The sequence below is a fragment of the Phoca vitulina genome, unplaced genomic scaffold (assembly GCF_004348235.1).
Source record: "Phoca vitulina isolate PV1807 unplaced genomic scaffold, GSC_HSeal_1.0 scaffold14, whole genome shotgun sequence".
Classification (NCBI taxonomy): domain Eukaryota; kingdom Metazoa; phylum Chordata; class Mammalia; order Carnivora; family Phocidae; genus Phoca; species Phoca vitulina.
The window spans coordinates 26,751,047-26,767,852 of NW_022589717.1; the positions used below are offsets into that span (position 1 = coordinate 26,751,047).

The 16,806-nt window shown below is 35.8% G+C and overlaps 3 protein-coding genes across 8 annotated transcripts in view; 1 reads left to right on the top strand and 2 right to left on the bottom strand.

Moving 5' to 3' along the window:
* Positions 1-16,806, bottom strand: part of LRBA (LPS responsive beige-like anchor protein) — a 758,742-nt gene that overhangs the window by 604,468 nt on the left and 137,468 nt on the right. For all 6 annotated transcript variants that reach the window (XM_032412965.1, XM_032412964.1, XM_032412967.1 and 3 more), the window contains 3 exons: positions 12,426-12,505; positions 11,041-11,103; positions 3,126-3,223 (listed from right to left, as the gene is read on the bottom strand). In XM_032412965.1, coding sequence (XP_032268856.1) covers positions 3,126-3,223; positions 11,041-11,103; positions 12,426-12,505 — 241 coding nt within the window. The remainder of the gene's footprint in view (positions 1-3,125; positions 3,224-11,040; positions 11,104-12,425; positions 12,506-16,806) is intronic.
* On the top strand, positions 3,258-5,978 carry LOC116637525 (sarcoplasmic/endoplasmic reticulum calcium ATPase 2-like). The gene has a single exon (XM_032412982.1). It carries the CDS (start codon positions 5,331-5,333, stop codon positions 5,781-5,783), a length of 453 nt encoding a protein of 150 aa, XP_032268873.1. The 5' UTR covers positions 3,258-5,330; the 3' UTR covers positions 5,784-5,978.
* LOC116637526 (stress-70 protein, mitochondrial-like) lies at positions 8,383-10,353 on the bottom strand. The gene has a single exon (XM_032412983.1). It carries the CDS (start codon positions 9,067-9,069, stop codon positions 8,710-8,712), a length of 360 nt encoding a protein of 119 aa, XP_032268874.1. The 5' UTR covers positions 9,070-10,353; the 3' UTR covers positions 8,383-8,709.

A 16,806-nucleotide genomic window follows, 5' to 3' on the forward strand; every position in this document is an offset into this window, starting at 1 on the left:
CCCCCCCCCCCCCCCCGCTCATCCTCCTGCTCATGCACTCACACTCACTCGCTCTCTTGTGCTCTCTCTTTAAAATAAATAAATAAATCTCTAAAAAAAAAAAGGAAAGAAAGAAAGAAAACTAAACAATCAACAGGGAGTTCTGGTTTAACCAAGATCGAGTAAAGCTAATAACAGCCTCTCTGTCTTACATATTAGAACTAAAACAATGGGAAAAAATACAGAAAGCAATTTCGTTAAGTACTCTGAAGACCAAACAAAAGCAGATGCATTGGTGTAAAGGAGGTAAAATTTGGAGAATTATCCATTACAGAGAGAAGAGTCTCAATTTTTATTTTCCCTTGTAAATCTGACCCAAAAGTGAGCTCTTATCTCAGAGGTGGATGTTAGAAGCTCAGATGGCTAATATTCTGACAAAAATTGTCCTCTGGTTAGAGGAACTAAGAAAATGGGTTCGTACAGGTGGCGGGGGGGGGCAGGGAGGAGAGTGGTCCTGAATAGGAGCAAACAGGAGAGAAAGATCCTCAGAATCTTTGTAAAACCCCACAAAACTCCTAAACTGACTCAAGAGATGTACTTGTGTGGAGCAGACACAGACCAGAATAGCGAAATCCTTCTAAGTTAAAAAAAGAGGGACGCCTGGGTGGCTCAGTCGTTAAGCGTCTGCTTTTGGCTCAGGTTATGATCCCAGGGTCCTGGGATGGAGTCCCGCATCGGGCTCCTTGCTCAGCAAGGAGCCTGCTTCTCCCTCTCCCTCTGCTGCTCCCCCTGCTTGTGCTCTCTCTCTCTCTCTGACAAATAAATAAAAAACCTTAAAAAAATAAATAAAAATTAATTAATTAATTAAAAAAATATTCTGAATTATCACCCAATTCTCTACCTAATTGCTGAGTGCATTATGTGCAACAAAGACACAAAGCAGGACAAGAGAGGTTTTTACAATAAATGACATTTGGAACCCCTACCCACAAAGGATAGGTAGAACTTGCAGTCTGACCCTTCTTACTAAAATAAAATAAAACAAAATGTCAACATTAGTTAGAGGATTTTAACAAAACACATAGTTTATAAAAGATAACATTCACAATATCTAGGATACATTAAAAAATTACTCAACATACAAAGAACCAAGAAAATACAACCATTTCTCACAGGAAAAGACACTGAACAAATGCTGATGAGATAGGCAAATTGTTGTAATTATGACACAAAGATATTAAAGGAGCTATTATAAATATGCTCTGGAAGGTAAAAGTAAACACAGTCTAACAGTATCAGAAAATAGGGTTCTCAACAAAAAAAGTATAAAATTAACCATATTAAAATTATACAACTGAAATGTACAAATCTAAAATATTTATGAGATGAGCTTAATACCAAAATAGAAAAAGCAAACAAAAAGTTCATAAAGTTGAAGATCAAGTTTATCACACATAGCAAGCTTCTATATCAACAGACAGTTATCAAATCTGAAGAACAAAGGAAAAAGATTGACATAAACTCAAAAGAGGCTCAGGGATGTGTAAATCAAAACCCCTAATATTCATGTCACTAGAGACCCAAAGTAAAGGGGGAGAGATACAACTGAGGCAAAAAATAGGAAAATAAGGGCCCAAAACGTCTCAAAATTGGTGATAATCACAAAGAAAACTACAATGAAATTGTAGGGGGAGCTAGAGAATATGTCTTGAAAGCAAGTACAAAAGTGTAGTACATTTTATTTAGCAAATAAAGATTTAAATAACGATATATTTCTCATTCGAAACCATGGGTACCAGCAAACAATGGAAAAATATTTTAAAGTACTAAAAGAAAAAAGTAGAATTCTACACAGAATTCTATATGCAGCAAAAATAACCTTGCGTGATGAAGGCCAGATAAAATTATATTCAGAGGGACGCCCGGGTGGTCCAGTTGGTTGAGTGTCTTGGTTTCAGCTCAGGTCATGATCTCAGGTCATGAGATGGAGCCCTGCTTCCGGCTCCACGCTCAGCAGGGAGTCTGCTTGAGATTCTCTCTCCCTCTTTCTTTGCCCCTCCCCCCACTCGCACTCTCTAAAATAAATAAATAAATAAATCTTTTTAAAAATTATATTCAGGAAAAATAATTTAAAAATTCATTTCCAAGAAAACTGCTCAACAACAAATGTGAATAGAGTTCTTCCAGAATGGAAGAAAAGAATAAAAGAAGTTATAACTATCTGGAAAAATGTAAACAGGGATTTTTCTTCCCTTAAATTCTTAAAATACATATAACAAGTGAAACTAAAAATTGTATCATTGTCTAGAGAGACTTGTGATATATTAGATGTAGTAACAAACAATGGCGGTTAAAGGGATAAATAGTTGAAATGGTTCTATATTTTATTTGAAGAGGTAAAATATTAAAGTAGACTGTGAAATCTCTTGCAACTACTAAAAAAAATTTACGCAGAGAAAGATATAAAACCAAATAGATTAATTTTAAAAGAATACTAAAGGAATTCAAATACAAAGAACACAGGAAAAGAGAAAAGGGGGGAAAAAATTACACTAGGACAAATAAATAATAAAATGCTAGGTGAAAATAAAGCCTTATCAGTAGTTACATTAGCCATAAATAGTCTAAACACAATGAGAAGACTTAGTTTCTCAGAGTATATTTCAAAAAAAATAAAACTGTAAGAAAACAAATTTCTGTTGTTTAGGCAACCCAGTCTATGATATTTTGTTATGGAAGCTCACGTAGACTAATACAATGATGATTTGGGATTAGGGATGAAGGTAGCAATATTTAAAAGGGAGCGGAGAGATCTTTTCTTGCAGTGCAAATGAGTACTACTGTCCTAGGACCTAAAAATAACTCTGCTAAAGAATTCAGTCCTATAATACCTGTGTAACAGCACTAACCATACAAAATACTAACCTGATTTGCCTGATCTGTCTTTACAAATTAAATAGTAACACATCCTCTATAATTAAAGATTTCTTCAAAAAACATAACACGTGAAATTAATGGGTCTTATACCTTAATTCATTTATAATATATGATCCAGTAGTATGTCCCATATTTAAGAATCTTCTATCACTTCCAAACTAAACTCTTATAATTTAAATATACTTAAATCCCTGATATACAACTCTTACCGTAATCCATTCCTTTGGTCAAAAGCAGGAATCATAGAGTTAGGATGTTCTGACATTAATGCAACAAGCAGTTGTAGGACATCCATTAGATTGTCATCCTAAAATCAAAATAGAAATTTTTTTAAATATGGAAAAAAGAACTTTTTGAACACTGAATACTTCCAAAATGAAAAAAAATTGTAACTTAAAATAATAAATAGACATATGAGCAATATATACTTGTTTTTAACAAGCTCGTTCTTTACACACACATATTCATCTGTTTAACTCGAAATACACATCACCAAATAGTCAAATGTCTTAATCAAAGAAACATAATCCTTCTTATAGTATAGAGTATCAAGATTTCCTGAAACATATCCTATAGATCTACTACATCTAACGTAACAGGTTTTTTTTAGACAGAGGTTTATACATCAAGAAATTGAGGAAAGGGGAAACTAAGTTGTTTTCTTTTTTTATAGCAAAACATATCAGAGCCTTTAATAAGGTAATCAATGTTGGCAATCTGATGGCAGTGTTGGAGACAACGTATGTATCATTTCCCAATTTATTTATTTTTTTTAAAGATTTTATTTGCAAAATAAAATGGCCAGGATGCCCTGGTACAGATGAGATGGTCCATGGTACATGACCAAGCCCATGGCCTTTGGGCTGCTGTTTCGTTTTGCTTTGTTTTCTATTTTGTTTAAGTTGTAATTAAAAGGCTTTTTTAGGTGTTTCTAAAGGGAAAACTTCTATTTCACTGGTACAAGTGAGGGCTTAGGTATGGACAAGTGGAAATATTGTTGAAACTACAAAATCCTTTTAAGATAGTGCTATGGATGAAGACTCCCAAGTTTATTAATTTTTTTCTTACAAGCTATTCTCTCAAATAAAAAAAAAATTACTGTGACTAAGAAATAATTTCCTGAGTACTTCAGTGTGTACCACTGTAGCAGGAAAGAGCTTGGTACTTGTCGGTCTCGTCACCCACACTCCGTACCAGCGGTAGGAAAGACATTCTTAACTTTTTATCGAAACACAAGCCTTTTCATAAAATACCAATTGGCTTTGTAGATTAGAGAAATTTCATGTGAAATCTTGCCTTTTTATTTTTTCATTTGAAAACTACCACAAGTCACAGAATATTTGAGTGGTCTTTCCTAATTTTGTTCTTACTTAAACTTGATGGAGAAAGAAAAATAAAATGAAGTTGCAGTAACCGATTATTGCCATCTTTATATTTTCTTGAAGAAATCTATGCATTTTCAAGATGAAACTAAAGCGTATGATGTTCCATGAGACATCAGGGTGGATTACTGTTCACTGAATTAATTCCCTGTATAACGTGCTCTTTTCTTACTCTGAACACCTTGGTAGCTGTCACTTCTTCAGAAAGACAGCCTCCCTCAGAGTAGTCCTTGCTTCTGGCTGTTAGAGCATGTGTGTGAGAATTTCCACGGCACACGTGATCTTGGCATTGTAAATTCAGTATCCCAGGACTTGAACCTTTATGCTATGTTTTTGAAGATTTTTTAATAATGTTCATCAGTAAAAAATATTTTTGATCTAAATATAGGCTCAGTGTATCTGTTAGATAGTGTTTTGTCTCGTTCGTTTCACGTTTTTGTCTAGGCAAGGAACGTTAAGATTTCAAATAAAATTTCACAAAAAAAAAAAAAGATTTCAAATAAAATTTCGAACCAAAAACATTTATAATGCAGTTCTGGTTTTTCTATTACTTTTTATACTCTACCTTCAAAGTGTCAGGCTGAAAGAGCTTATTTTGGTGGTCAAAAAATAAAATATGCTTCCACTCATGTAACTATTTTAAATATCAGGAAGTAAAATAATGAAAGACACACAAATCGCTCCCTTTAAGAATGTTGATCTCAGACGGTGGGCAGACACTCGGTCTGTGAGACAGGTTGGTCTTTCATTGTTAGGACGCCAGCTTGTAAAGGTATTCTCAAAAATGTTTTTTCTGATTAGAATTAATTTTTGAAAATGTAGGAAGCTTGTTATTCCTTGTAAGTATTCAGGCTGCCTTTTTTTACGCAGTTGTGGAAAGAATGTAAAATGTTTTAATACATTCTTTATTAATCTGAGAACTTCCTATTTCTTCACGTGGGAGAGGGAAAGAGGAACACCCTAAAACATCTTTTTCTCAAAGTCAGCAGTGGAGGTTACAAATAGTGTGCATTTTTTATAGTAATTGCAGCCATGTCTGCAGGCTGGCATGCATGGCATACTCAATGGCAAGCCTTGGGCATGGGCTCCGGCATGGCAGTGGCTAAAACGGCGTATGAGGTGGTCCTGGCTGACAACTTCCCCACCATCGTGGCTGCAGTGGAGGAGGGGCGGACCATCTACAACAATATGAAGCAATTTATCCGCTACCTCATCTCGTCGAATGTGGGGGAAGTTGTCTGTATCTTCCTGACAGCAGCCCTTGGATTTCCTGAGGCTTTAATTCCTGCCCAGCTGCTCTGGGTCAATCTGGTGACAGAGAGCCTGCCCGCCACTGCCCTGGGGTTCAACCCTCCCGATCTGGACATCATGAATAAACCACCCCGGAACCCGAAGGAACCCCTGATCAGCGGATGGCTCTTTTTCCGTTATCTGGCCATTGGCTGTTACGCTGGCGCTGCTACCGTAGGTGCTGCTGTGTGGTGATTCATTTGCTGGCCTCATCCGGCACCAGAGGACTCATACAGGTGAGAAGCCCTATGAGTGTAATCAGTGTGGCAAAGCTTTCAGGGATAGCTCCTGTCTGACCAAGCACCAGAGAATTCACACAAAGGAGACCCCATTTGGGGTGCCCCATTTGGGCACCCATTTGGGTGTTGAGTTTGATAAGTTCTTTATAGATTCTGGATACTAGCCCTTTATCTGATAGGTCATTTGCAAATATCTTCTCCCATTCTGTCGGTTGTCTTTTGGTTTTGTTGACTGTTTCTTTTGCTGTGCAAAAGCTTTTTATCTTGATGAAGTCCCAATAGTTCATTTTTGCCCTTGCTTCCCTTGCCTTTGGCGATGTTTCTAGGAAGAAGTTGCTGCGGCTGAGGTCGAAGAGGTTGCTGCCTGTGTTCTCCTTTAGGATTTTGATGGACTCCTGTCTCACATTTAGGTCTTTCAACCATTTGGAGTCTATTTTTGTGTGTGGTGTAAGGAAATGATCCAGTTTCATTCTTCTGCATGTGGCTGTCCAATTTTCCCAACACCATTTGTTGAAGAGATTGTCTTTTTTCCATTGGACATTCTCCTGCTTTGTCGAAGATTAGTTGACCACAGAGTTGAGGGTCCATTTCTGGGATTTCTATTCTGTTCCATTGATCTATGTGTCTGTTTTTGTGCCAGTACCATACTGTCTTGATGATGACAGCTGTGTAATAGAGCTGGAAGTCTGGAATTGTGATGCCGCCAGCTTTGCTTTTTTTTTTCAACATTCCTCTGGCTATTCGGGGTCTTTTCTGGTTCCATACAAATTTTAGGATTATTTATTCCATTTCTTAAAAAAAGTGGATGGTATTTTGATAGGGATTGCATTGAATGTGTAGATTGCTCTAGGTAGCATTGACATCTTCATAATATTTGTTCTTCCAATCCATGAGCATGGAATGTTTTTCCATTTCTTTGTGTCTTCCTCAATTTCTTTCATGAGTATTCTATAAGTTTTCTGAGTACAGGTTCTTTGCCTCTTTGGTTAGATTTATTCCTAGGTATCTTACGGTTTTGGGTGCAATTGTAAATGGGATCGACTCCTTAATTTCTCTTTCTTCTGTCTTGTTGTTGGTGTATAGGAATGCCACTGATTTCTGTGCATTGATTTTATATCCTGCCACTTTACTGAATTCCTGTATGAGTTCTAGCAGTTTTGGGGTGGAGTCTTTTGGGTTTTCCACATAAAGTATCATATCATCTGCAAAGAGTGAGAGTTTGACTTCTTCTTTGCCGATTTGGATGCCTTTTATTTCTTTTTGTTGTCTGATTGCTGTGGCTAGGACTTCTAATACTATGTTGAATAGCAGTGGTGATAGTGGACATTCCTGCTGCGTTCCTGACCTTAGGGGGAAAGCTCTCAGACCTTCTTTATGTAAAACTGTCAGTCAAGACCAAAAGATATCACTAAAGTTAGTGTCTGTGCTATAGACCCAGATCACCAGGGACATTATAAGCAGCACAAACGGCCAGGAAATCCCATCGGGGCATGCCGAGAACGAGCAGGATTTGGTGGCAGGCTGCACACACCCTTTACCAGGTTTCAGGTAGTTGTGGGCCACAAACTTGAGTGTCTCGTCCATTAGAATCACAGGCAAGGAGATTTTCAGCACCATCAGCCACTGGGTCAAATTCAGCGGTGTGATCTGGAAAATAAGTGGCAAAGGTTCCACATAGAGGATGAGGAAGTGGAGCGACATGGACAGGCAAATGGAGCCCACGAGCCAGATGTTCTCCCAGGGGGGCATCCTCAGCAGGGACTGGTTTTCAGATAAGCTGTTGAGGGCGTCACACATCTCTATGGTTACTAGAACAGACAGCGGCATTGTCATCGGGTATGGGGACTCAAAGATTGCACAATCCACTCCTTCAAAGTCCGGGTTGTCATCTTTACACTGTAGGAAGTGGCTCAGCTGGTAGAAGGACCCTTCTGCTTCTGAAGGTTTCAGCATTTATTTAGAACTACATCAGAGGATATAGGACAAGGCAACTCACTCAGGATTAAACAGGAGAAATGTAGAATCAATTCCTGATGGACTGTCCTTGGTAATAATGCTTTTTTCATCATACCAGCCCTTCCAAATCCTGAATTTGTATTTGAGCCAGTGTTAGAAAATCATGTATTCCACCTGAACGACTTTAGGTCAGGGAATGGGAAGTATGATTCATATCCTATTCCTGAAGCTAAATCTCAGAGCCTCACTCCTCAAAACAAGAGATCAAGATGCTTTTCATATTTATTTAAAAAAGAAAAAAACCCAGAATGGATCAAAAAAAAAAAAAAATTAACAAGGACACAAGTGCCCTGACACAGGACAGAAGATAGCTAGAAAAATATGCCTTAGGAAAGTTAGGGAGCCCTATTACCTTATTTTAAAACTGTACCTAACAGCTATTTTTCCATTGATCTAGCTACTCCTGCCCTACCTCCCAATATGGCACAGCAAGGCCTCAGTTGAAGAATCCCTTATACATACAGGCTGGTATAGTACTTCTCAATTAACTAGAATAGGATCCCATCCCCATATGATCTCATTCCAGGTCTATGGCTGACTACCTTCATTATTATGTTTAGAGATGGTTTCACCTCTTGAAAATATGGCTACTAAAGCACAAAACATTGTTTTAATAATGATCAATAAATCATCTTCCCCCCTGCCCTTTACATGCAGCTGAAAAGTGACTGACAGAGTACTATGAACTTTGTATGGTTGAAATTCTCATTAAATGATCATTACCTAATTGTCACTAAATTTACATATTAAGGAAAATATATATAGAATACTGCAAAAACACAGTAAAAGACTGAAGTTTGCCCATTTCTGCTCAGGAAGTCCCTTCACTCCCAAGCATTATATTTCGACTCCAAAGTTTATTGTTATTACTGTTTTTCCTCCTTTTGATCGTCCTTTTGTTCCCCAGTGCCAGAACTTCCAGAGCCTTCTCGCTCAGATGCCATCTTTTTGTATGCCATTTCGAAGAGCTTCAGTGATGCTTGCTGAAGGGAAGATGCTGCCTGCCTTATGTTTTCTCCTGTTTCACTGTCTTTTCGAGCCAAAAGTTCCCTCATTTTGGAAATCTCTTCTTTTAGCTTGTTGCATTCATCAGCAGGCAATTGGTCCTTAAATTCTTCCATTTTTGTTTCTGTGTCATGAATGATTCCTTCAGCCATATTAACAGCTTCAACTCGTTCCTTCTTTCGCCGGTCTTCTTCAGCATATTTTTCTGCATTTTTATGCATGCCATGTGCATGTGGCCCAGGCCATTTTTAACACGTGCATGGCATGGCATGGTATGGTATGGCATGCCAGAGCATGGCCATGGTACATGGTCTGGGACCATGCCAGATGGTCCTGGGTACCAAGGACATATATTATCTGTTGACAGTATTGAGGATAGAGATTATCAGTAAATGTTTACTGAGGCAACATACTACTGTATGTAGTATAACTTGATAATACTGACAGAACAGCACAGAAGCATATATGAGTTCTGAAATCCAAAACAATTCCAAGACAATCCTACATGGCCTTGGTTGAATATTCCAGTATGTATGCATATTTAGAACCAACTTGGCAATACTGACTCAAAAAAAGACAAGGGAAGCAGCTATCAGGAGCTAGTTTTCACTGTTGCCCTGTCTGTAAGTTTCTGTTCACTGCTCTGGAACTGCAGCTATTTGAACATCTAATTTTCAGTAAGCTAAGCAGATAATCTAGAGCTAGGGCACTGAGGCTTGGGAAAAGGTTTATTTGAAAGACCTAAAAGATTTCTGAATTAACCGATTAAGAGAAAAGAGAAGATCACCATGATTTCCAGTTTCTCTTTTTTGAAGTACTTCAGTCCCTTAGGGAGTTAGAGTAAATAAAAAACAAAATCATATACAATAACATTACCAGGAAGTTCAGTTGAAAAATCTTCAACTATTACATTGGGTAAAGGAAATCAACAAATAAAATACCCTAATCAAGAGGAAAAAGAAAGCACAATCATTAGGTTTGAGTCAAATATGATCCAAACAAGAAATTTATTCCACTCTTCTACCTCAATTAAGAGCGATAGGTCAAAACAGTATCTCCCATCTATTGATGATTTAAAAAGACATTTATTTCACACTATAACAGATACTTATTAAAACACAAGACATGAACTATAAACAGAAATAAAATTAACATTTGAAATGCTGTGCTTTACATGAAATTACATCAATTCTAAATTTTACTTACTTAACAAATACTTAATCCAATTACTTAATTAGATTACGTTGGCGTGTATTACATTCTCCCAGGGCAAAATAATAAAGAAAAAAAACACAAACATTTCAACCTATTTTTCAACCTTTGTTATGTGGTTGAACATAATTACAAATCCCGTTATAAATAAGTTGTTTGACTTAAAAGTATTTGAACATGCAAAATCAATTGGAAGATTGTTTTATGAATTTAAAAATCTAATCATTTTTAGTCATTTTCATAACCTATTTTCCCATATGTTACACAGGTTCCTAGAGATACAATGAAGGTATTCTTTGGCATACTCTCTTTTTTTTTAAGATTTTATTTATTTATTTGACAGAGAGAGAGACAGCGAGAGAGGGAACACAAGCAGGGGGAGTGGGAAAGGGAGAAGCAGGCTTCCTGCCAAGCAGGGAGCCCGATGTAGGGCTCAACCCCAGGACCCTGAGATCATGACCTGAGCCGAAGACAGTCACTTAACCAATTGAGCCACCCAGGCTCCCCCTTTTTGGCATACTTTCTTATTAATTCAATGAGATCCAATTTCAAAACTTTTTAAAACTTTTCATGATTATTCTCAGAGCTTCTTGTGGTAATAAAAGGTATTTAAATAAAAGTTGCTAAGATTTAGTTCCTAAGTACATTTACTCTCCATTATAGTTATATTAATGAAAGATCACTTTAACTTTTTTACTTTAAAAACAAAGACCATAGGGCGCCTGGGTGGCTCAGTCGTTGGGCGTCTGCCTTCATCTCGGGTCATGATCCCAGGGTCCTGGGATCGAGTCCCACATCAGGCTCCCTGCTCGGCGGGAAGCCTGCTTCTCCCTCTCCCCCTCCCCCTGCTTGTGTTCCTGCTCTCGCTGTCTCTCTCTCTGTCAAATAAATAAATTTTAAAAATCTTAAAAAAAAAAAAAAAAAAGACCATAATGCAGCTTCAAAAAATAAAATCCCAAAATATAAATTTCAAATGTTACCTCATGCATAGTGAGTAGGTAATTAAGAATGGCCTGCAGTTCATCTTCCTTTACTCCAGAATCCTTTAAAAACATAACATAAGTGTCTTAAAGCATCTTATACATACATTTAAAAAAGTTTTTTTTAAAGGTAAATAATACACAACGTTTGTCAACCTGGTCAACTGCTATATATACAAAGATACTATAATATAGAATCTAAATTTAAAACATGTATTAGGGGAAACACTAAAGATATTCATTAATCAAGACTGTGTAGAAGAAGTCAAAGAAATGATATCAAGTATCCTGTTTTCAGAACCATATATGACAGGCTGTCTAATAAAGCTATAGAATCCTGAAGTAAGAAAACCAATAATTCGTCATAAAAGAGTACTATTCACACCTATCACTCCACCAAATACAGAAGACAGCTTTTCTATTTCTTTTTTCTATTAAATTTGGAGAGTAAATGAACAGCTTCTAAAATTACCAGTTACAGGTCAGGTACTAAAAACTGACTAGTATTGTTCCCTGAGGAAAACACTGCATTTTTAAATATGAACTCAGTATGTAAATTTTCAACCTATCCTATCAATTTATTAATGATAACACAAAGCTGCAATGAGAAAAGAGCAATTAAGAAAGAGAATTAGGAAACAAAAACACACAGAAAAAAATTAAAAAACACAAAAATCAAGTTATAAGTTTTTTTGTAAATAGAAATAAGGTATCTGAGTCTAAAAGATACACTAAAAGTTTGGCCCACTTAACATAATATTAAATTCTAAAAAATAAGAAAATGACATAGGAAAATAATAAAATATTAAAATAATAAATATATTTAAAAATATTAAAAATAAAATACATTTATACATTGCTCTCTTATAAAACCAAAAAAACCTTCCTTAAAAATAATAAATTTTACTTTACCTACAACAGAATAAGATGGAACAAATGTAATAATTTCTAAAGGCTGATACATCTTTCTGGTACCTTTATACACAGTAATTTTTTCTCAAAATCTGAATGTCAGGTACAAGAGGCCCACTAAAAATGAAACCTCCTTGAAGAGTCTTGTTGTCTACTGTATCACTACTCCCAAGAATAATACCTAGTACTTAAGAGAAACTCAGTAAATATTTACTGAATGAAAGAATGAATCCACTTGAACCCCTAGAGAAATTCATATAACATATATTACAATTATCAATCTCCAATTCTGCAATGATGTACATCCATGTGTGCAATAAAGAACAAAAAACAGAATCAAGTATCTTTCAGAGTATTTTCCAATGTGTAACCCTAATAACCCAACAAAGAGTAAATAAACCCAAGATTGTATCTTATGTGAAATTATAAGTTAAAATACAGAATATGCTAAAGGAGAAGTAGTATAAACTCACCTTCATCACTAACTGCTTAATGAACATCAACAAGAATGCTCGTAGAGAAAGTATTTCTTTTTGATTAGGTCGTGGTCCATCTTTGAAAAAAATAATACACACACACACTTAGTGTTTCAAAGACCTCAAAGCAAAGTATAAAGCTGTCTTTCCTACTAGTTTTCTCCATATATTTATGAGAAACATAAAAGTGAGTCACCTAAAGAGACATATGCCTCAACATTATCATTTAGAATTGAAAGGAAGATAAAGAGTTTCGCAGATGAGCAAAAACTAAAGAAGTTATTCACCACTAAACATGCTTTACAAGAAATATTAAAGAGAATTCTTCAGGCAAAAAAAAAAAGGCTATAACTAGAAATAAGAAAATAAAGGAAAGAAAAAAATCACACCGGTAAAGGCAAACATATAGTAAAGGAAGGGGATCACTCACTTGGAAAGCAAGTATAAAGACTGAAAGACAAAAGTAATAAAATCAACTATATCTACAATAATTAGTTAAGGAATACACTAAATAAAAAGTTTAAAATATGATATCAAAAATATAAAACATTGGGAGATGAGAGTAAAAACGTAGTACTTTTAGAATGCATTTGAACTTAAGGAATCACCAACTTAAAATGGGCTTCTACATACATAGGTTGTTAGATATGAAGCTCATGGTAACCACAAACAAAAACCTCTAATAGGTACACAAGAAACAAAAAGGAATCCAAACAGAACAATAAACAAAATCATCAAATCACAAGGAAAGAGAGCAAGAAAAGAAACGAACAGAGAAGAACTATAAAAGTAACAGAAGACAATTAGCAAAATAGTAATAAATAAATATGTACCTGTCAGTAACAACTTCGAATGTAAATGAGTAAAAAACAAAACAAAACCCTCTATAGGCTGCCAACAAGAGACTCACTCTCTATAGACACACACAGACTAAAAGTGAAGTGATAGGAAAAGATACACCATGCAAATAGAAATGAAAAGAAAGCTGAGCCGGCAATACTTTTATCAGACAAAGTAGACTTTTTAAAAAGGTGTAACAAAAGACAAATGCATTACATAATGATAAAGGGATTAAACCAACAAGAAGGTATAACACTTGTAAATATTTATGTGCCCAACACTGGAGCACCTAAATATATAAAACAAATATTACCAGACAAAAACGAGAACCTGAGAGTAATACAATAATAGTAGGGGATTTTAACACACCCCTTACATCAATAGATAGATCATCCAGACAGAAAATGTGTAAGAAAACAATGGTTTAAATAACACATTAGAACAAATACACTAAACAGATATACAGAATAGTCCACCCAAAAACAGAAGATACATTCTTCTCAAGCACATGAAACATTCCTCTACAAAAATAGCATGACAGACCACAAAATAAGTCTCAATAAATTTAAGAAGACTGAAATCATATCAAGTGTTTTTTCCAACCATAATGATACGAAACTAGAAATAAATTACAAGAATAAAACTGGAAAAAAACATAAACATGCAGAGACTAAAAAACATGTTACTAAAAAGCCAACAGGACAATAAAGAAATAAAAGAGGGTATTAAAAAATACCTTGAGACAAATGAAAATGAAAACACAATGTTCCAAAATCTATGAAATACAGCAAAACCAGATCCAAGAGGGAAGTTTAGATCAAAACAGGCCTACCTCAAGAAACAAGAAAAATCTCTAAGACAATACAGATGGCCAACAGGCACATGAAAAGATGCCCAACATCACTACCATCTGTGAAATGCAAATCAAAGCAATAATGAGATTTCACCTCACACCTGCCAGAATGGCTAAAATCAAAAAGACAAAAAGTATTTAGTATTAGTGTGAATGTAGAGAAAAGAAATTTTCATGCACTGTTGATGGGAATGTAAAATGGTGCAGCCACTATAGAAAACAGTATGGAGATTCCTCAAAAAATTGAAAATAGAATTGCCATACAATCCAGCAATTCCACTTCTAGGTATTTATCCAAAGAAAACAAAAACATTAATTCAAAAACATATATGCAGGGATGCCTGGGTGGCTCAGTCGGTTAAGCGTCTGCCTTCGGCTCAGGTCATGATCTCAGGGTCTTGGGATCGAGTCCCGCATCGGGCTCCCTGCTCACCAGGGAGTCTGTTTCTCCCTCTCCCTCTGTCTCTTCCCCCTGCTCATGCTCTCTCTCTCAAATAAATAAATAAAATCTTTAAAAAAAAAAAAAAACATATATGCATCCCCATGTTAAGCAGAGCATTATTTACCATAGTGAAGATACGGAAGTAACCTAAATGTCTATCGACAGATACATGGATAAAGATGTGGTGTATGTATGTGTGTGTGCACACAAACACACACACACGAACGCACACAGGAATATTATTCAGCCATAAAAAAAGAGTGAAAACTTCTCACTGTGACAACATGGATGGGCCTAAAGAGTATGATGCTAAGTGAAGTAAGTCAGACAGCAAAAGACAAATAGTGTATGATTTCACTTGTTTGTGGAACGTGAAAAACAAAACAAACAAAGCAAAAGAGAAACAGATTCACAGATACAGAAAACAAACGGACAGTTGCCAGAGGGGAGGAAGGAAGAGAAGGAAGGAGGACACACAAAATAGGTGAAGAGGTCAAGAGGTACAATTTTCCCATTATAAAATAGTAAGTCACAGGGATTTAATGTACAATGTAAGGAATATATAGTCAATAATATTGCAACAACTTTGCATGTTGACAGATGGTAACTAGACTTATTGAGGTGACATTTCATAATGTATATAAATATCAAATCACTATGTTGATACTAATAACTGTTTGTCAATTATTCTTCAATTTAAAGAGTTTTATGCCTCTAGAAAGACATTCAGTCTCACATACAATAGTATATACAGTGCTCCAAATGTACAAAATGGGTTATTTTGAAACTACAATGAAGGAGTTTATTTTTGATAAAGGTTAGATGAATTCCAAAATATGAAAATGAGGTAATAAAATTTGTATTCAATAATAATATGCACTTATATTTTGTTTTGAAAGACTCTGAGAATGTTAGTACAGTAACAGTTTACAAAGGAAAATCCAAACTTAAATGTGAATTTAGCTAAAAAACAAAAAAGCTTCCATTACTCTTGTATAAGCTAATAAAAAATTTTTTTAAAGTACACCTCAATATCATTTGGTTCATTTAGAAAGGAAACATTATGTTGACTACCTCTGCCATCTCCTCCCCTTCTTAAAAAAGTCCCTGGTCACACATGGCTCACATTAAAGACAATTTTCATGTCTCAAACAAATAATCCCCAAGTAGAAAGCTTCTGAAACCAAACACCCATTGTTGTAAGATCCTGAAGTTAGGTACCTGTTTGCTTCATATTTTCTGCAATTTTCCCTCCACTAATCACTATTTATAGCTAGTTCTTAGACCACCAAAGCACAAGACCACCATGACCTTAAATAGATCAATTAAAATAGGAAGAAAATTGCTTAAAATTTGTTCCACATGACAATTCCTAGACAAAGAATCGGTTACAGAATTACAATAGAATCACAAACTTTGTCCAGCTCTCTCACTTCAAGTATGAGACTTTCCCAAGGTCACTAATCAGTTATAAAATCAATGCCAGAATACAAAACTAACACCCAGGACAGTACATGATACAGCTACAGTATCATCAAATAGTCATGAGGAAATTATGACCTAGTTCTCTGCCACAAAACTACCACCTTAAACAGATCATACAACTTCTATGTGTGCTCATATCTTTCTGAATTATACATAGCATATTCTCTGAGAATAAGCAGATTTTGAAAGGGATAAAGAAACACGGTATTAATATGAAATCTGTGTTTGTAAATCACTGAACAGCCAAAGCATTTAAATACAATGACTCTCCAGATCCATTTCCTGATTTCAAATAGCAGCCTTCAATTTTTATCAAGGTACTGAACCCATCCTCACTCTCAGACCATGTATTTCAGAAGTGTAAAGGCCTTCCATGCCCATGTATGGGCAATCAGAAAAATACCTGCCACATAAGACTGTGCACATGATGCAATCAGAGCCAATGAGCGACAAAGAGACTTTAGCTGGAAATGTTCGATACAGGCAGACACTCTTTTGCTAGACTTACAGTTTTAAGGATGTGAAGGTAGGGTGGCTGCTTGGCACTACAAGGGAGAGAATACATGAAAAGAGCCAACACAGAAGAACTGGGAAATGGAGAGACAAACTGGGTTCAAGGGGCATATTCTGAACCCTTGCACTAAGTTCAACTGAAAAGGCCAGTTTATATGAGCTGATTAACTCCCTTTTACAACAATAAGCCAATTTGAAGAAGGTTGCACTTAAACCAAAAGACCCACCATTTGTCATAATTTTTA